Raw genomic sequence first — 22,018 nt, 5'->3', positions numbered from 1 at the left:
CCTGAAATTTCCCAAGGCTTTCTTTTCTTTCTACTCTACAAGACGGATGGAAATTTCAAATGTCTTCTGGGGTCAGAAAATAAAAATGAGTGAAATATTCTATTTTTATATGAAACATGTTTCATATTGATCCTTTGATTGCACGGTAATCCCTTTATATATAAACAGCAGTGTTCCTTATTTCCACAAACAATCATGTGAACCTAATGGAGCCAGATCTTTCCATCTTTCAACAGAGTTGGGAAGTATAGACTTTTGTATGATATACCTCAATTTTTCATACTTTTATCAACAGTTTAATTTCATATAATTTTTGTGGTACTGGGTGTGGAACCCAGGGGCTTCCTACCTCCAGGCTATACTCCCAGACCTATTATTTTATATTTTATTTGGAAACAGGGTCTCACTAAGTTGCTAAGAGCCTCACTCAGTAGCTGAGGCTGGCTTTGAACCTGTGCAATCCTCCTGTCTCAGCCTCCCAAGCGCTGGGATTACAAGCGTGTGCCACCGCGCCCGGCTCTTCATATCAGTTTTATATAATATGCTGGACAAATGTCAGAGGACCTGGTACAGCTGTCTAGCTGTCACTTGCCATCTCTCCTGCAGCAGGTTTTAATGGTTTTAACCACTGCTTTAGTTATTTCCAAATCTGCTTCTTAAATCTAATAGAGCTCTGCATCTAGTTACTTTGTTTATAAACTTAATAGTTTTATTTATTTATTTTTATTAACATTTTTATTTGTGTATTGTAGTTGTGACTCATGATGTGACTCCGTAAGTTCATATGTTCACACATCTATGGATATGTTTTCCACAGCACTCTACATCCTCTCCCTCCTCTCTCCACATATATACCAGTGTAATTATGAGTGATATATTGTATACAAACATGATATTATTTGGTCTGTTTCCTTCCTTGAGCCTCATTTCCCCCTTCCTTTCCCCTTCTATAATCCCCTTCCCCTCTTGTAGTAGTCTCTCTTCTTATTTTATGAAATATCTTTCCTTTTCTATTTTCTTTCTAGCTTTCATTTATGAGAGAAAACTTGTGACCTTTGATTTTCTCAGTATTTTTGATTTCACTTAGCGTGATGTTCTCTAGTCCCATTCATTTTCCTGCAAATGATATAAACTCATCCCCCTGGCTAACCTTATTGCACTCAGGTTTATCATTTCTACTCCCTCTTAATAAATTCCTATTCTAGCCACTCACTCAAACCAGATTACTTCTCTCTCTCTCTCTCTCTCTCTCTCTCTCTCTCTCTCTCTCTCTCTCTCTCTCTCTCTCTCTCATACCCAATCAGTGAAGGATTTCTGTCTTTAATATCTTTCAAACCACCTTTCTCACCTTTTTTTGTATCTGCTATTCCCACTATTTCTATTTAGATCTTAATTACCTGTCTCATAGATTACTATAATAACAATGGCAAGTTATGTGCCATAGTGATTAAGAATGTAAAAATGTGGATTGTGGAGTTAGATTACCAGGTTCTATGGTTTATTAGCTGTATAATCTTGGAAGAGTTCTTTAACTTCTGTGGGCCTCAGTTTTCTTATCTTTAAGATGTAGATAATTGTAATACCTATCTCAGATTATCATAAGGTTTAAATGAGTATGTAAGTCACTTAGTAAAACAATTGCTATTATTATATCAATTCCTTTCTTCCTCTAAGCCACTTACTACATAACTTTTTTGTGTGTACTCTTCCCATTGTATTCAAACTTTTATATATGACCCTCTCCTCAACTAAACTGTTACCTTTTTGGAGATTTGGACTATTTTTTATTCATCTCTAAATCCACAATAGCTGGTACAATATCAGGTACAAATAGGTACTAGGTCTTTTTTTTTTTTTTTTTTTTTTTTTTACTAAATGGAGGAGACTTGAGCCTCATTTTCTTATATTATTTAAAAAGTGGGGATTTTTTTTTGTGATACTGGGTTTCCTGGAAGCCCTTCTACCTCTGAGCTATACTCCCAGACCTATTTTATATTTTTGAAACAGGGTCTCTTACGCCAGCACGGCTGGCTTTGAACCTGCACAATCCTCCTGTCTCCGCCTCCCAAGCGCGGGGATTACAAGCGTGCACCACCACGCCCGGCCTTAAACTGGTATTTGAAAACTACTCCACTATATGGGATCATTGGAAGGATCAGATGCAAAGCACCGGAAGGTCTATGGACTTGTCAAATTGTAAGGGACTATTTCATGATAACATTCAGAGTGGGGTTATTTTAGAACTTTGTAGGGCAGGTTTGCATTTGCTTTCATTTCAGGGAGCTACCTGGAAAACTTACTAAAAGCCTCAGACTTGTGCATGTCATCTGTTGAATTACTAGCAACTTATATTCTCCTAATAAAGTTTTAGGTGAAAAGGAAAGTGTATGCAATCACACTAAGCAGTGGGGCTTGGAAACTTCAGCTTCATTGCCCACAGAGGTGAAAATCCAAGGTTTGGCTACCCCCTTGCAAGGAATTTACACTCTTCATTGATTTCAGGAATCTTTCTGAACCTGTCATGACCTATAGGCTTCACAAAGAGCTGGTCTCTGCTGCCAGTAAGTATTTATGTTACTTATTAATTGTTTTGTCCTGGTTTCTTGGAAGGTTTATAGCAATGAGTCTAGAAAACTGCTTGATGGAGATAAACCAATATCATATACATGGATTTAGTCCTCTGCCAAGTGAGAATATTCTTGCTTGCTAACTCAAGAGTTGTATGATTTTTCATAAATCAGTGTTGAGTGCATAAGGGAAAATTGAGTGTCTTGAGGTATGGGATAGGTATAAAGTGTTTGATATACTTATTCATTGCCTCTTGCATCAGAAAAAGAGAACTGTATCACATTACCAAGGTACAGTAAATACTTACATTAAAGCTGCCCTTTCAGCTTCCTTTAGTACTTGACTCTTTCAAATGCTTTTCAATTGTGTTGAGAATCTTTGCTCCTGATCAGTAGCCCTAACATCATATTTTCTCAATGAGACAAGTGAGGGTGAGGATGGAGCGGTACATTGGGAACAGGACATGTAAAATTGTCCTAAAGGTTGGCAGTGGCAGAAGCGTTAAGTTTTTTGTTTTTTTTTTTTTTTGGTTGAAATTACCTTATGACTGTTTTACCTACCTGGACATGATTCTCAGCCTGTATCGTGCCCTCTGTGGTATGCAGGATGAGTATTTAGGGAACATGACCTCTTAATGGGTCTTTCATCAGTCTGTGCTTCTGGGCTCTCAATGATTTTCACAAGATTCCAGAGGCAGCATTGTACCTTCTAGTAGCACAGGGTAGGTAGGTAGGAAAGGTGTGCAACCAGAAGTTACATGTGGGATTTTAGACTTTGCTGATGTGGCCAGAATTCTGACTGCCTTTGAGACAGTCTTGTCATTGCTTCACTTTTTATTTTATTTTCCTCATTCTTCCAAGCATATTTCGTTGTTTCTTTTGATCTTTTCTCGTTGCTTTTTTATTCTGTGTGTCTTTCTCTCTGTCTCTTTGTTTCTTGGTCTCTCTTTGTCATTGTATCTCTGTGACTATTTATCTCTATCTCTTAATCTTTTATACTATCTCTGTGTCTCTTCTGCATGTGTGTGTGTGTGTGTGTGTGTGTCTGTGTGTCTTTGTGTGTCCGTGTGCTTATGAGAGTTTATTCAATCCAATTGCCAAGAAAGCTGAACCATCTCTCTTACCATTCTCTCTGACAGAATCTGATAACCTGGATTACCGGCTGGGAGCTATTCACTCCCTGGTATATAAACTACCAGAAAAGAACCGTGAGATGCTGGAACTTCTGATAAGACACTTGGTCAAGTAAGTAATCAGAGTTTCCAAAAAGAGTTCATATTGGAGGTACAACTGGAACATTTAGTAGGGTTTCAGGAAAACTGCCTCTTAGCTGATTAAGCCCCAGCTCCAGACTGTTTCCTGGGTAGGCTAAGTGCTCTGTTAGGAAAGTGATTTGCCTTGATCTCTGTATATATCCTCTCAGAATCATCTTGCAGCTGGCTTGTCATACTTGAAGCACAGCACTAAGTTAGAGTTGGCCTAGGCACAGGCTTTTCTGTCAGATGAACCTGGTTTTGGATTCCATCTATACAACTTATTTAGCTGTAGCTGCTACGAACCTCAGGCCATATGTAAAATGAGCATAATAATGCCTACTATTCAGGAATGTTGTATGGATTAGAATGAACACAGGTGTCTGGGCATGGAGTTGTGTACCCATAATCCCAGCTACTAAAGAGGCTAAAGCGGGAGGGTACAGGTTTAAGGCCAGCATACGCAAATAAGAAGAACTAGGAGGAGATACTTCAGTGGTAAGAGTACCTCTGGGTTCAATCTCCAGTACCACAAGGAAAACAGAAAAAGAACAAACACAGGTAAAGCATATGACATATAGTAGCTCTCACCAAATGGGAGTTTTTAAGATCCTCATTAACTTCTTACCCATGTGTGGCAGGCAATAAGAACAGCATTATAGGTCTAGTGACAGGCCCCAAGATAGATGGGTGACAGGGGCACATGTGCCCCGTGGAATGCTTCCTGGCCAGAATGATTTAGTCAGTCACCAAGCCAAGCATGGGAAGGAGAGATGGGGAGGGAATTGGGAGGGATTGGGTAAGAGATAATTGGGTGATGTGTGCATGTAGGTCTCCACCATCTTTTATCCCATTAAGATATATGACTACAATGCACTGATAAAAAAGTTAAAAAGGTGAATTCACCTGGCTAAATAAGTGAACGAATGAATAAATGAATGAATAATACAGAAGCTGGGTGTGGTGGCACACACCTGTAACCCCAGCACTTGAGAGGGTGAGACAGGAGAAGCTCAGGTTCAAGAACAGCCAAAACACTTAGCAAGACCCTTTTTCAAAGTAAAAAATTAAAAAGGGCTGAAGGTGTAACTTGGAGATAGCATGTCCCTGGGTTCAGTCTCCAGTATTCCTCCTTCCCAAAGGCAGAAAGCATTCTGTGCAGGAGTTATAAAACTTGGGTTCTAGTTTCAGTTTTGCTGTAAGTCTACTTCATAGGCAGGTCACTGTCAAGGCCTCTCCTGCTAATGTGAAAATAAGCTAAGAAAAATAATAATATATTTCAAATGCATATATTTAACAAATAATGCTGTCCACACACTCAAAAATATATTAATGAGATTTAAATCTTATTTGGAGAGGATTTCTAGTGCCTAAAACTGAGACCCTTAGTGAAGGTGAGATGCCGGGCTACTGAACCTGTCAACCTTCCCCCATATGAAAACTGGGCACTCTGTCTATCTGGCTCTCAGCTTTTCCTATGATGTTGGATATCATCAATGGTTTGATCCAATTCTCATTTCTTCTGACTTTTTAAGGCTTTCTAAAACATGTCTATAGCAAATAAGTGTTACAGACACCAATATAGATAATAAGGAGAATTAACAAGAGGATAGCTTTTATACTTATTGCCAATGTTTGCAGTTTAACTTAATAGAGAACATTAAAGGGCATTTTCTCTCCAAAAAGTGGTTTGTGGTAATGTCAGTAAAAGTACACAAATAAGCAAAGAAACCATTTGCGTGGTAATTTGAAGTTGCCTTGGTAAAAGAAATTTTGAGATTAAGTTCTGGGTCTGTCTTTCACTTGTTATTAGAAAGTCTTGAAAGAGATACCTACAGAAAGTTACTCCCACATTTTGAGCCTCTGTATTTTGAGCCTCTGTTTTTTTTATTTATAACATGAACGGATGAAATCATATAATATTTTTATGCTTTTATTGATGCATTGTAATAATAAATCCCAGTGAGATTCAAAGGGATACAAACATACATTCACACCACGTATGGTGTGTTTCCTTCTTGATCCCACCCTGTACAACCCTCTTTCCTTTCTTTACATGTGAGTGAGATTGATCTCTTTCAGCTACAACTTTCTGAGAGTCTTGACTTGTGACAAGAGCCAAGGACTCATGAGAATGCCTGTGTTGTCAATGAGTGTCTGGGTGTCGCCCTCGGCCCACCCAGAGGCTAGCCATTTGGCTTACTTCAAAGATCTCTTGGTACTCAGAATCCCTAAAACAAAAGGGGGCAAGGACAGACAAATCACAGAAATAGAAAGACAGGTGTCCTTGAACATATGAAAAACATCCTCAAGCTCACTTGTTACTGATAAAAATGGAAAATAAACTTACACTAAGCCACCACTTAATAGCAAATTCCAATAAGCATTCTATGTTGATGAAACTATGAAAAAACAGATACTCTGATACACTATGGTACTGATTCGAGGGGGGATTTGGCAACATCTAACAAAGTTGTGTATTTGATTATCCTTTGATCTAACAATCCTGCTTTTAGGCATCTAAAAATACCTTCACAAATTCAAAGCAACATACAAGGTCTGTCATTACAGCACAATTAAAAAAAGACTGAATACTACATATGTTCAAAAATAGGGATTTGTTGGGTAAATATTCAATCATGTTATATCATGCAGTTATAAAAGGTAGAATGAGAAAGGCCTCTATGGACTTCATTTTTGTAGTGGTTTCTAGGCTACATTTAAAATTTCAGGACTGTAAAACAAAACAAAAAAAAAAAAAACAAGAATAAAACCAAGCATAAAATAAGTTATATAGTATGTTGTTTTTTTGTGAGACAAAAGAGAAAAATAAAAATACTTAAGTATAAACACATATTTTCTTATTTTTAACAAATGGAGCATAATATGATAGAAACTAAAGACTCCACTCCAAAAGTTAAATGTAGCTATATCATGTGACCTAGGAATTCCCTGCCTAGGTATATACTCAAGATAAATGAAAACGTATGTCCACACAAAAACTTGTATACAGATGTTCATAGAAATATTATTCATAGTTGTCCAAAGGTAGAAATCACCCAAATGGCTTTCAGTTGATTAATGGGTAAACAAAATGTTTGTCTAGTGAAATATTATTTGGCTGTCAAAAGGAATGAAGTATTGAAACAAGAGTATGGATGAACCTTGAAAACATGCTAAGTGAAAAAGACACAAAAGACTATATATGACTTCATTCATAAAAATGTTAAATGTATATAGACATAAAATAGATCAGTGGTTGACAGGGGCTGGGAAGGGGGCTGTGAGGATGAGGAGTGACTGACAATGGGTGTCGAGTTTCTGTTTAGATTAACAAAGTCCTGGATTTAGGTACTGGTGGCAGTTCCCCCAGTTTGTGAATTTACTTAAAACCATTGACTAATACCTCTTAAAGGGGGGAATTTTGTAGTATGTGAAATATCTCATAATTTTAAAAGAAAAATTATAACAAGAATTATTGTATAGGAGATAGGTGGTAAATAATGTAGAAGGAATAGAGTACACAGCTAGATTCTTATAAGTTCTCCTCTTTACATAGTTTTGACTTTTAAACCATAATAATGTATTACACATCCAAAAATTAACATTAAATCTAAAAATCTGAATTAGTATAAAACATAAAATTGAACACCAAAAGAGAAAATAAATCTAAATGTTTATCAACTTGAACACATAATTACACAAATAAAGCATTCATTTCAACTAACTTTTCAATACAGTCCTCTGACTCATCTGTAATGAGATATAAAAATAAGAAGAGCTACAAAGAATTTTTAAGTAACATCCATTAGGGTTATTAGTAGTGATTTGAAACACACACACACACACACACACACACACACACACAAACACACACATGCACATCTTACAAGGACAGAACATAGAGTAAGTGCATTTGTGTTATCAGCAGCCAAGATTTATGATGCAAAGAAAACAAAGTTTAAAAGTATGGAAAAAATCTACAATGTTAAAGTTCAACTGGAGATGTCAGTGATGAGTTCATGATTTAAAAATAAAATGACAAATGAAAACCTCTGTTCACTGAACCAGTTCCGGAAATGATTCTACCCAAAGGCAATAAATACACATAGTGCCCAGCTTTTTGTTTCTAAATAGCATTTGGTTTCCAAAGGAACCAGGGGTGCTTAGAGAAATGGCTGATTCCAGGTCTAGGGGAATAAAAAGAAATTATATCCAATACAAATAGATAAATTGTACTACAAATCAAGGCAGAGTTGAAACAGCCAAAAAGACACAAGAACCTACTTGAAAGGCCAACACTGATGACATTTAGGATAACAGGAACATCAGTATTTTATTAGAACACATCGGATAAACAAAAACTCATAGGATAAAGAAAACAAAATTCTTTAATATGGGAGAACACCACCTAATAAAAGTAGTTAGAAAGATAGAAAAGTCACTACTTTACTACCTCACACCCTGTTTTAGGGATTGATCAAAACCATTAGGTTAAATAATATTTAAAAACTGGTATTCACATAATTTGAGTATATTGCCCACAGATTACTTAGAGTTACAAATGATTTTTTTTCAGTGAAGCTATGTGACAGACCCCACTGATAATGGTACAACTGACCTAATGTGCATCCTAATTCAATGTAGTAAAAATATAAAGCATTGCAGGAGGGCACCAGTGAATGTGAATGTATGCCACTGTCAATATGATCTACATTATGATATGAAACTATAGTGTACCAAAAAATAAAGTTAAATTAAAAAATACAAAGCATGAGCTATGGAACAGTTTTTCAAAGAAATGTATTCAAATTAAGCCTTCCAAGTGTACAGGAAATAAATGGTGTAGCAAGCCAAAGAATGTTGACATTTTATGAGAACACTGGCTTGGACTTCCCCAAAAAGTCAGTATCCTGGGAAAAAGAAGTAGGTATATTGTTTCACACTGAGACTAAGGAAACAAGTAAACCAGGCATGGTGATAAACACCTATAATCCCAATAATTGGGAGACTGAGACAGGAGGATTGCAGGTTCAATACCAGCCTTGGCAATTAGCAAGGCCCTTATTCAAAAGGACTGGGGGTGTATCTTGAAGGCAGAATGCCCCAATTTTAATCCCCAATACCACAAAATAAATAAATAAAGTAAAATGAGCAAACCCAGATTTGAAAAACTCAGCTATGAAAGACTTTTTCCTGTGATATTTGAAAAAAATTGCATATGGAACAGAATTTAAATAATACAAAATTAAGCTGGGCGTGGTGGCGCAGGCTTGTAATCCCCACGCTTAGGAGGCAGAGGATCCTGCAGGTTCAAAGCCAGCTGAGCTGGCTTAAGATACCCTGTTTCCAAATTTTAAAAAAATATAAAATAGGTCTGGGAGTGTAGCCCGGAGGTAGAAGGGTTTCCAGGAACCCCAGTACCACAAAAAAAATTTACAAAGTTACTGTAAACATTATTAGATGTGAAAATATTGCTATGGTTTTGTAAGAAAATATGATATTTTAAGAAGAATTCTGACATATATAGGGTTAAAACAATCAATCACCTTTCAAAAATATACAGAGGACTATAAAGCAAAGGTGGCAACATGTTAATTCTTAAATCTAGGTATAGACAGTCTGTTTATAGTACCACTCTTTCAATTTTTTTGTTTGAAAACCCTTATAATCCAAAGTGGTGGGGAAAATGTAATTTAAAAATAAGGATTGCTCTATTAATTTATACAGGAGATGAAGAAAATTCATGCACTTTAAAATGCACATAATTATCTTGCCTGCCAACTGCTCCTTTCATAATCTATATGATGATATCCATGTCTTTGTGTTCTCGCTGTTAGCCTGTTTTCTAGGCTGTTCATAACAGACAGAAACAAACTGACCTTACCAATTTTGGATTTCCAATTATCCAGTTCTTTTTGGTACCTGTATCTTCCATTAGTCAGAGATAGGAAATAGTAAGGATCACCTCCTCTGTAATCGCTCTTCCAGTGGAATATTACAATGGAAGCAAGCCTCATGCCTAATTCTGCCATTCAAACATGTATTTATCAGCAAGCCAATACAAAGAGTTGTACAGCCTGTTCTAGAAATTCAATGAAGTCCCATTTCTCCATCCTTTCAGATGCTCTGATAGCATATTTCATGAAAGTTTCACTCGAGGCAGACGAGATAATAATTATAGTGACAAAAGGAGTCAGGCGATAAAATGTCATGGTCTAGTGTACAAATGCAAGACTCCTTCGCAATTTTAGAACTAGGCTTCCATCCTGAAATTTGTGGGCTATTAGACTTATTGGATTCTTTTTATTTTTATAATATAATTTTGTTCTTTTGGAAGCACTAGTGTGCATTGTAAAAATTAGGGAACACAGAAATGCAATAACAGAAACAACAAAAATTTTTTACTCCCAGCATTAAATAATCACTATTGATAATATAGTACATATCCTTCTGCACCTTTTAGTGTGTATGTGTGAATATGTGTTTATGCATATGTGAATATTTGTATTTTTAACTAAAACTAGATTATGGTATCTTTCATCTAATCCTTTTTAGTTCAACAATGTCCATCTTTCCAGATCATATTGGCACTCCCATGATTCACTCCAAAAGTACCCATTATAAATGTTGATCTTAAATAATAGTCTAGTAAAGGATCATACATTATTCTGTGCTGCCAAGACTGGCCTCAAGCTTGAGACCCTCCCGGTTCAGCCTTCCAAGTGGCTGAGATTACATGTGTGTACCACCATGCCTGGTTCAGTCCATATATCTTGAATACATTTAGGCAATGAGAAATCATTCTTACAATCTATCATCTTACAATCTAACAAAACCTTTAGTGTCAATTAGAAATGAAGTTAGCTAAAATAATTAATGTCCCATCTGGCTTCTAATCAGTCTTTTACATAGTAATTAGTCATCCTAAGAGTATGTAAATATGCATTCATGATTAGCATACTACAGTTGTAAATAAACTCTCCTAGACTATACATGCAAGTCAGTAAAGATCTGTACCAAATTTCCTCAGTTCTAAGGGCACTTTCCTCTTTTTAAATTGTCATCTGATTTCTGAAAGCATTTTAGATTCAGTGTTTTCTTAAAATCACTGTTGTCAGCCATTTTGATGTAATTATCATAGTCCCTGCATGCATGAACTTAGTAATAGCTGCTCATATTCTAGTCATTTCAGTTAAATTATGTTCATTGTTTAGTTCATTTTCTACTTAAAATGTCTTTAAAATATTGCATGATGATTTGACAATGAAATTATTTTTCCTTCTTAATGGTACATAAAATAATGGTCTTGTTATAAATGATGGCGTTGATGAAGTTCAGGACATTGCACTCACTATGTTGAAGCATTTAAAGTAAATTACAGATAATATTAACACCAGTGGAGGAAACCAAAGATGTCTGTTTTTTAAAAGGGCACTGTTGTCAGACACAGTGGTGCAGGTCTGCAATCCCAGCTACTGGGACGTTTGAGACAGGAAGATCACAAGATTGAGGCCAGTCTTTTTGACCTAGTGAGACCCTTTTTCAAGATTATGCTAAAATATGTGTGGAAATAAAAAAATAAAAAAATTAAGAAATAAATAAAATGGTTGAGAATATAGCTCAGTGGTAAAGGGCCCTGGGTCAAGAGGGGCTGATGTGGGACTGCTCATTTGTGACACTGCGTCATTCTCCCTTCCATTATTGTTCTTTGATTTAAAAAAAAATTTTGATACTGGGGATTGAACCCAAGGCATTCCTTCTACCTTTGAGCTATACTCCCAGTCCTATTTTATTTTGGAACAAAGTCTTGCCAGGTTCATAAGGCAGGCCTTCCCTATTCCTTTCTGATTGAGAGAAGCCCTTCCTTAGGTTTTAGTTAATAGCCACAGGAGGTTGAAATCCACTACTCTCTTCCTACCAGAGAAGAGGAGAGATGACACATTGCTGGATGCCAAAGATCCCACCCAGCATGTAGATTTCCTGTTCACTGTCTCTCCATATCACCCTCTCTATCCTATAACAGACCTTCATGGTCAGGTATGGTGATACACCCCTGTCATTCCAGTACTTGAAAGGCTGACAGGAGGAATGTAGATTCAAGAATGACCTCAGCAATTTAGCGAGACTCTTAGCAACTCTGTTTTAAAATAAAAACTTTAAAGGACTGGGGGTGTATCTTGGAGGTAACACCCCTCCTAGGTATAATCCCTAGTACCAAAAAATAAAAATAAAAACAATCTTTCATGCACTGAATCCCCTTAGATGGAAATTTGGGACAAAAGAAGCCTCCACTTTTTTCTTCAGGGCTACCTTTGAATAAAATCTGATTACTTCTATCAATTTTTGTCCCACACATTTCTGGCTAAGCTGTAGGCAGCATGGACATTTGAATTCTGTAGCAGTGGCATAATGGAAGTCTAGAGAATGTCTGCTTATCGAAGTGGGGCACTTCTCACCAGGCATATTTCATTTCCCACCCCTCTCAGCTATCCAGAATTTTATGGAGGGTTGGGTACTGGGGATTGAAGCATAGGGCACACCCCTAATCCTTTTTTATTTTATTTTTTACTTTGAAACAGAGTCTCACTAGGTTGCTGAGGATCTTGATAAGTTAATGTGGCTGGCCACAAACCTGAAATCCTTCTGTCTCAGCCTCCCAAATACTGGGATTATAGGCATGAAGCACCATCCTCAGCTCCATTACTTTGCTTTAAATTTTAATATTGAAGTTGTACCAATTTTCTCTAGTTTATGTTGACAAGATAATTTCAGCTTGCTTTCCTATCCTATTACAAACTTCTACCTAATTAATTATTCTCTATTCCATTTTTTTCATTTTTTAATTTGGTGCATTTTGATTTTACATTATATTAGGGTACAGTGTCAGAAAAATGCATGCATTCATCTTATGGAACCCTTCCCACTGGGTATCACCATCACCCTCATCCCACAAGTCTTTGCAATTGGAATTGGTAATTCTGTATACATTCATAGCATTATTTCTATTGTTACATTCTTTATTATTTCATCTCCCCATTACTAATCCCTCTCAATCACACTCTCTGGAGTCTCTGCTCATCTTTCTGATGTTGCCCTTTTATCTGAATATCTCTCTAACATCCACATATAAAAGAGGACATATATCTACTCATTTTGGGGATTGTCTATACTCAATATAATATTCTCAAGATCTGTACATTTTCCTGCAAATGGTATGATTTTGTTCTTTTTCATGGCTGAGTAAAATTTTATTGTGTGTTTATACCAAAGTTTTGACTAATTCATCCATTGACGGGCACCTAGGTTAGTTTCATAATTTGACTATTGTAAATTGTGCTGCTTTGAACATCGCTATGCAAGTATGATTATAATGTTCTGATTTTATTTCTGTTGAGAAGATGCCCAGGAGTAATATCACTGGGTCATGTGGTATTTCCATTCCCAATCTTCTGAGAAACCTCTACAGTGACTTCCAAAGCAGCTATACTACTTTGCAGTCTCATCAACAGTGTATTAGGGTTTATATTTCCCCACATTCTTTTTCTTTAAGTTTTTTATTGGTGCAGTGTATTCATACATCATAATGGGATAAAAATAATACTTTTGTAGACATACATATACACATCGCCCAGTCAGCCCCCATCTGATCCTCACCCCGTTCCCTCCCCATCCCTCCTTAGTGGTTGACATCTAGTATTATAGCAATTTATCCAATATTAACGTTGATAATCTCATATAACAGTTTCATTTGTCTGATACCAAGCTTTTGATGACTTAAAGATAACATTTCAATATTTCTTTTTGCTTTCTTTCTTACCAGAGAATATTTCTTTCTTTTTATTTTTTAAGGTGAAACTATCATATATTTATTTATTTATTTATTTTTCACAAAAAATCTATCCTAATATGGAATATGGACTCTAGATACCCAAAACGATCTCGAAAAAGAACAAAGCTAGAATATGTATATTTTCTGATTTCAAACCATATAAAGCTACAATAATTGAAACAGTGTAGTACTGCTATAAAGGCAGATATATAAATTACTGGAGTAAAATAAAAAGCCTAGAAATAAATTCTTCCATATATGGTCAAGTTATTTTTGACAAGGTTTCCACAAACATTTGGTGGAGGAAATAATTATCTTTTAACTTAATATTGTTGAAAAATAATAATTACATGAAAAAGAATAAAATTGGACCCTTACCTAACACCATATACAAATATTAACTCAAAATATATAAAAGACCTAAATATAAATCTTAAGACTATAAACTTTTAGAAGAAAATCTGGGTCATAAAACCTCACAACATTGAAATTGCCAGTGATTTCTTGGATATGATTTCAATGGCACAGGCAACAAAAGGGTAAACAAACTCCCTAAAAAATAAAAACATATTGTATATCCAAAGACAATGTAAAAAGAGTTAAAAATTACTGATAGAATGGGATAAAATATTTCCAAATACTATATCTGAAGGTATATTAGTATTCCAACTAGAAATCCTAAAAATTACCAACAATAAAAGCAAACAATACAATTTAGAGATAGGTAAAAGACTAACATAATGAATCTCCACAGATAACCAATCTTAGTTGACTGTTGGATGGAAAATCTTCTTTCTCTGGTTCTAGTGTGTGTTACCTATTTCTTCTTTGTAGTTAATCTCTTTGAGTATTTTCTCTAGCGCTGGTTTTGAAGATATAAATTCCTTCAGTTTCTGTTTGTCGTGGAAGTTTTTTATTTCCCCATCTGATTTGATAGAAAGTTTTGCTGGGTAGGAAATTTTTGGCTGGAAGTTGTTTTCTTTCAGAGTTTGGAATATGTTACTCCAAGCCCTTCTGGCTCTCATGACTTGGTTTGGGAAGTCTGGAGTTATTATAATTGGTTTGCCTCTGAATGTCACTTGGCCCTTTGTTTTTGTTGCCTTTAAGATTCTCTGCTTGGCTTCCACATTGGTCATTTTGACAATTATGTGGCGTGGGGATCCTCTTCTCCGATCTTGTCTAAAGGGAGTTCTATAAGTTTCCTGGACCTGTGTATCGACCTCTTGCTTTATGTTTGGAAAATTTTCTTCTATTACTTCCTTGAAGAGATTGTCGATCCCTTTGGTTTCACTTTCTTTTCCCTCTTCTATTTCAATTATTCTTAGGTTAGCTCTCTTAAAATGGGCCCATATTTCTTCAATGTCAGATTCCTGCTGTCTGATTTTTTTTTCTAAATTAGAAACTATGCGTTCATTTTTGGAATGATCTTCTAAGATCAAGATTCTATTCTCCATGTGGTCTAGTCGGTTGTTTGTACTTTGAATTGAGGCCTTTACTTCATTAATTGCATCCTTTATCTCTCTTTGGCTCTCTCTCTGAATTCTTTTCGAAACACCTCTATTATTTCTGCAGTTATTTTCCTGACTTGATCTTCTAGAAATCTCTGAATTTCTGTTTTATCAGGTTCTGATATTGTGAGGTTGTGGGCATTCATTGCTCCATTGTTATTCCTCTTTCCCATGATTTTGGAAGTTTGTGCCTTCTCTGGGTTCTTCCCTTGGGTCACTACGACTTCCCTTAAGGTGCTCTGGATCTCGAGTTTGTGGTATCTCAGTCCCCACTGCTCCTGTACTGGGTTGTATGTCAGAGTCTCAGACCCAGGGAGTCAATCGAGGCTGCTTTAGACCATGGGGGGTGCCAGGTTGGGCGTTCTCCTATGGTGTGATATCTCTGCCACCGCCGCTCCCCCACTGGGTCAAGTCCCTGGGAGTAGAGTACTGAGATTTCTCCTCCAGGGCCCACAATTTAACCCACTATTTTTGAGTACACAGATGGAGCTGTAGTGGACTCGGTGAATTTGCTGCTGCTGCTGCCGGTGGCAATATGGTGCCACTGCCATGCCCTCGGCCGTGAGGCTGGCGTATTTCTTCTCTGTTTTTGAACTCCGCTCTGAGTCCCTGCAAGGTGTGCTGAGCCCAGCCCCTGGGAGCTTTAGATGCTCCCTGCGCTGAGAAATCTGCCGAATTCCTCCCGGCTTATCCTCAGCGGCTCACCTAGGCTCGCTGTCCGCCACTCTTCTCTGGAGCCTGGTGGGCTGTTGAGTGCGTTGGTCTGGAGCCGTCCCGTGAGCTTGCTGCTGCTGCTGGGAGTGAGGTGCTGCTGCCGCATCCTCAGCCGTGAGGCCAGCGTATCTCCTCTGTGGCTCTGGGCTCTATTCTGAGTCCCCCTTCTTATCTAGGGCCTGGTGCTGCAAGAAAAGATGGCACCCATGCCATTCCGCGCCTCGGCTCCGGCTGCAGCACTGCGGTCTGGTTTCTGGTGTCTTGTTTTTCCAGCCCTTTTTTTCTCTGTCCCTTGTAATTACATTTTTTGTTTCTCTGCTGATGGTCTTTTCTGGCTATGAAAGGTGCTGATTTTGTGGTAATAGAGATTGGTTGTTAGCAGGGCTCGTAAGCCCCGGTTTCCTCCATTGCCATCTTCCCAGAAGTTCCCAGCCTCTCCCCACATTCTTGACAGCATTTATTATTATTTGCGATCTTGATGATTGTCATCCTAATTGGAGTTAGATGGAATCTAAGTATAGTTTTAATTTGCATTTCTGTGTTTTCTAAAGGTGTTGAAATAGCATTAAATTAAAAAGCTTCTGTGCAGTATAGAAACACATCAAGATTCTACAGAGAGAACCTACAGAATGGAAGATCTTTACCACCTACCCATCAGACAAAGGCCCAATATCTAGAAGAAATAAAGAGTTTAGAAAGCTTATCATTAAAAGAACAAATTACCCAATCAAAAAGTGGGCAAATGAACTGAATAGACTTTTTCAAAGGAGAATTACAAGTGGCCAACAAATATATATGTCATTTTTTTTGTTGTTGTTTGTTTCATCTTATTTACCCACATTTTTGGTGTGACATCCCTCAAGGCTCTGGACATAGTTCTGTAGTAGAGCACTTGCCTAGCATATATGAGGCCCTGGTTTCAATAATCAGCACTGGCAAAAATAAAGTATAAAGGAGAGATGACACATGCAAAGAAATCCCCCCCCCCAAAAAATAGTCTTCCAAGTCTCATTAGAAAGCCAAGAAAGAAGAGTATCCTAAATGGAATGCTAGGAACCTCCCTTAGACTAATAGTTTTCCACAGGAGTTTTGGTTTCTCAAGAGTAACTAGAGTAGCAAGTAGTAGGATGCAAATGTGATAATTATATGACTTGGAGACCAACAAATGTGTGCTCAAATCCGTACCTTGCCGTGCATTTGAAAATTGTGAACTTACAAATTGCTTTACCTTTGGTCAGCCTAGGCTACAAAGCTTAAAATACTCTGTTGTTTGCGGCTGTGGTGATTCAAGAAACTGCTGGGACTTTGACCAATCATCAATGCCCCCTCAGAATTCACAAAATGAGATAGCAAGTGTTCTTGCTTTGCACCCAGTGGTTTAGCCATTCTGGATCACTTGGTGGCAGCATGGTGATTTTTTTTCCATTTTAATATCTGAAAAAAATCTGTCACTAAAGAATAAAGCTTAATTGCAGAGGTATTTAAGCAGCTGAAAGGGACCCATCAGCAGCCCAGCAATATCAAGGCCCCAAATAGTTGCTGCTCATTTACATCTGAATGGTACTCAGCCTTTGTTAGGGGCACAACATATTTTATTAAGATTTTTATAAGGATTCTGTTCCCTTCAATTACCCACTTGGTGTCAAGAACTTCCCTGTTGATGGGTCAATCTTCTAGAGGTCTTGGCCTGGGTGGATTTGGGAAATTACTGCTTGGAATAGGCAGTTGGCCTTTCCTTTATTTTAACCTTGCCAACCCCACAGCCAAACTGCCCAAAGGGTTGCATACCTTTCACATGTCTGCCTGTAGTACTGTTTAAAAAGAACATTTGAGGAGTTCAGTTCCTTTAAATAATTCATTAGTACCTGCTGTGTACCAGGAACACACTTGAAAGTTGTTTAGCACTTGGGAGGAGACAGAGCTAAGTAAACAAAAATTGCTAGGCATTTGACTTACCAGTGGTATCAATTAAGATGAGGACAGTGGGCTGTGGTTGCCCTAAAGGAGATATCACTGAAAATGAATCATGGATGGAGAGGGATATGCTAGGCAGAGGGATTGGCATGAGCAAAGATATGGAGGTACATCTGAAACAACATTCTCTAGTTAGAAAACCCTAATCAAAGAAAATTAGCATACCAAGATTGTCAAAGGTCAGCAGTGCCTAGAATAGAAAAAGAATTACAATAGACATTTTCAAAGTTCTCAGTACCGTGCTAAAGCAATTTAACTCTGTTTATTTCACACCTGTCTCTAGTAAGTACCATTTCTACAAGTGGAAAACTGAAGTTCAAGGAGATTAGAGTGAGTTAAAGCTCTCTGTTGTACAGCTGGTGAGAGGCAGCACTGGCATTCAAACCCAAGCCAACTTCAGAGTGTAAGGCTATTTGTAGGGATTGAAAATGGGGGGAAGTTACAAAAGGCCTTAACTGCCATATTGAAGACAGCCCTCCTCTGTAAATGACGGACAGTCACTGAAGGGAATTTAAGGAGAGTGAATAAGGATCTGAAAATCTGAGATTATAGTACCTAGTCTGGAGCTTCTCATGACTTCAGGCAAATCCCTTTATTCTCTGGGCCTTTATCTTCATCTGTAAATGAGGAAGATAATAAAGGGATGATTTTAAAAATCCCTTTCAGCTCTTTGAAGTTCCCATTTCTCTTAATGGGGGAGGGGTTGTGAAGGGGCAGAATCCTAACTGGGGTGACAGCCACTCTCCATGTGCTGTTGTTCTTTAGAGGTGATGTTCTTCCTCTTTCAATTCTCTCTTGCTTCCCTCCTTGCCTCTCTAAATCCTTTCCTATAGCCCTCTACCCCTCTGGCTTTTAACTCCTTCAGTGCTGCTAACCAAGTTCACTATGTCTTACTTTGGCTTCTAATTCTATACTATCATACGTTCTTTGCCAGTTACTCAGATTGTAATACATTTTTCCCATGTATACTTTGATCTCTCCTTTGGTTCTGTTGTTTAGTTTCTCATACCCCATGTTTTGTCATCTTTTCTCATTGTTGGTAGCAAAATACCTGGCAAGTACAACTCAGAGGAAGAAAGATTTATTGGCTCATGGTTTTTGAGGATTCTGTCTGTGTTTGTCAGGCTCCAAGGCAGAAGCAGCTCCATAATGTGACATTAGGAAGTAGTGGAGGGGAAAAGCCATCATGAGCCACCCTCCGCTCATGGTACTGGGAAGCAGGGACTGAGAGGCAAGGGACAGATACAGTTTTCAAGCCACGCCCCCAATGATTCACTTCCTCCCATCCACATCCTGCTTCCAGACCGGGCTATATTGTCTAACACAAGAGCTTCTCTGGGAGAACACACACACACACAACCTCTATAGAGGACCTAACACAATGTTAGATACAAAAGGGTATTTGGAACAAATCGTGTTCATCATTTCCTTTCTCTTCTGGCAGTGTATGTGAACACAGCAAAGAGAATCTTATGACCCCTTCCAACATGGGGGTTATATTTGGGCCCACCCTGATGAGAGCTCAAGAGGACACTGTAGCCGCTATGATGAATATCAAATTCCAGAACATCGTGGTAGAAATCCTAATTGAGCACTTTGGCAAGGTATGTATTTTCTATCCTTAATACCATTCCTTTAAAGGTACCACCCACAGCTGCCTTTAGGGTGTGTCTTCCTCTTTGTTTCAAGTTGACAATGAAAGGAAATCCTGTTATGACACAGTGACATTTAATAGCAATTTTGATGCTGGGAATTTCATATGTTCAACAGCTGTTGCTTGAGAATGTAACTATCTTATCATTAAGTACCATGCTAGATGTTGTTATTGAATAATGAAAAAGCCACTGTCTGCTTTTAAGGAATTAGTGCATTCTAGAGATAGAGGTGTCAACAGAGGAAACTGATCGTTATTAAAATAGTTCATATACAATGAAACTGTAGAGGAAAAGGGTATATCTTCTTACCCATCATTAGGTTCATGACTGAGAAATCCTGTAATAAAAGACGATTAAAAGCATACAAATTAAGTAATATGCTTTATGTGTCATGGGAACCTTCTGAAATGAAGACTAAAATAAATAGGTAAACTTGTGCATTTGTATATTGAGTTTGATGAAGAAGCGGGTAGTTCTGAAGAAATATAATTAGTGGATAAATGGGTATGATGTAATGGTAATAAATTGAGGAAAACTTAACAAGGCCCTCTGTGTTCAGGTTCTTCTTGGTTATTCCATGCCTTCAGAAATAAGGACATTCATTTCCTTTAGGTATAGGAGGGTATCTTTTCAATAGAAGTTGTATAACTACTTTAATAGAAGGTCAGATAATTCTTTTATGGCCTGCTTTAAGGAAGAATAGTAGGAGAAATTCTCAGAGATCTTGCCTCTGCTGTGTCCTTAAATGTTAAAGTGTCATAATTAAGGATAACGGGTCCTGAGCCAAATTAAAACCATAAATAATTCAATATCTATACTTACTTAGGCTCCATCTCATTCCATCCAAATTAATTTAAGGTGGTATTTTTGATATATGTAATATATATATATATATATATATATGATATTTGATCATGGGTGTGAAATTTTCATAGGGATGATATCTTCTTACCCATCATTAGGTTCATGACTGAGAAACCCTATAATAAAAGACAGTTAAACAAAGAAAAAGCATACAAATTAAATAATATGCTTTATGTGTCATGGGAACCTTCTGAAATGAAGACTAAAATAAATAGGTAAACTTGTGCACTAATTGTAATTAACTTGTAATTAAGTCAAATAAGAAGGTGAAACAGGGAGAGACAGAAAATAAACCAAGGAATGAGTTTAAGACAAGTAATATTTATCAACATGTCTTATATACTTCCCCCAGAAGCCCTCCATTTGGTTCTAGGCTCTTTTACTAGCCAGTGTCATCCTTGGGAAGCATAATTCAATATAAATATTAGTACAGAATGAGGATGATGATGATGCCGTCTAGGTATAACCACAGTTTAGATCCAAGCACTGCCACTTGATAGCTTCATTAGGTAGGATATAAGCTGGGCTACTAATACTCCACATGCAAATATACGGTGGCACTAACATAGGAAAGATTTATTTCTTGGTTTTAGACTAGCCCAGGGAGGTAGTCCAGGGCTGTTAAGATATCACTGAATCAAGATTCCTTCTTTCTTCTTGCTGTGCCATCACTATGATGATAATTTCGCACCCATGATCAAATATCCTCTATGCCATATTCAAAGGGATGAAAGAAAATGCAATAAATGTTATAATACTTTCCTTTAAGTCCATGAACTGGAAGTCACACATCACTTTCATATATACAGCATTTGTCAGAATTTAATCCCATGGGAACACTTCTGAGAAAGGTAGGAAAATATAGTCCTCATTTGGTGTATTATATACCCAGCTGACACTTTAAGAAGGAGAGAATGAGCTGGGCATGTGGAATACATCTGTAATTACAGTATTTGTGAGGCTGAGACAAGAGAATTGCAGATTCTAGACCAGGCTTGGGAACTTAGAAAGATACTATTTCAAAAAAAATAAATAAAGTAAAAAGGGCTGGAAATATAGCTGAGAGGTAGAATGTCCCTGGGTTCAATCTCCAGTACCAAAGAAGAAGAAGAAAGAAGAAGAAGAAGAAGAAGAAGAAGAAGAAGAAGAAGAAGAAGAAGAAGAAGAAGAAGAGGAGGAGGAGGAGGAGGAGGAGGAGGAGGAGGAGGAGGAGGAGGAGGAGGAGGAGGAGGAGGAGGAAGAGAATGGATATTAGAGAGCAAATATAAAGTATCTGTGCTACTTTTAAAAACTTAAATACCTTTTATAATTGTCATTTTTTTCGGCTAAAATACAAAGATAATAATAAACGTCTACTGTGTAACAGTCACAGGCACAAAGACATTCAGTTAGTAAGTGGAAGAGCTGTATAACAAGTACCAAAATACAGTTAGATAGGAGAAGTAAATTTCAGTGTTCTACCCTATAATTGAGTGACTATAGTTCAAATAACTTAGTACATATTTGACAGAGCCTAATATATATTTTTATAAAGAAGAGAGGAATTTCATGGCTTCCAATACAAAGAAATAATAAATGCTTAATGAGATGAAAATGTCAATTACCTAGATTTTATTATTATACATTGTATACTTGTATTAAATTATTTTAT

At 37.2% G+C, this 22,018-nt stretch overlaps 1 protein-coding gene across 2 annotated transcripts in view; it reads left to right on the top strand.

The window, feature by feature from the left end:
* Positions 1–22,018, top strand: part of OPHN1 (oligophrenin 1) — a gene marked incomplete at both ends in the record, with an annotated part of 391,547 nt that overhangs the window by 308,023 nt on the left and 61,506 nt on the right. For both annotated transcript variants that reach the window (XM_080718711.1, XM_080718710.1), the window contains 3 exons: positions 2,503–2,561; positions 3,707–3,812; positions 19,293–19,452. In XM_080718711.1, coding sequence (XP_080574837.1) covers positions 2,503–2,561; positions 3,707–3,812; positions 19,293–19,452 — 325 coding nt within the window. The remainder of the gene's footprint in view (positions 1–2,502; positions 2,562–3,706; positions 3,813–19,292; positions 19,453–22,018) is intronic.

The sequence above is a fragment of the Muscardinus avellanarius genome (genome assembly GCF_963383645.1).
Source record: "Muscardinus avellanarius genome assembly, chromosome: X".
In the NCBI taxonomy this organism is placed as follows: domain Eukaryota; kingdom Metazoa; phylum Chordata; class Mammalia; order Rodentia; family Gliridae; genus Muscardinus; species Muscardinus avellanarius.
Note: the sequence above shows the minus strand (reverse complement) of the source record. Positions and strands in the feature narration are given on the sequence as shown.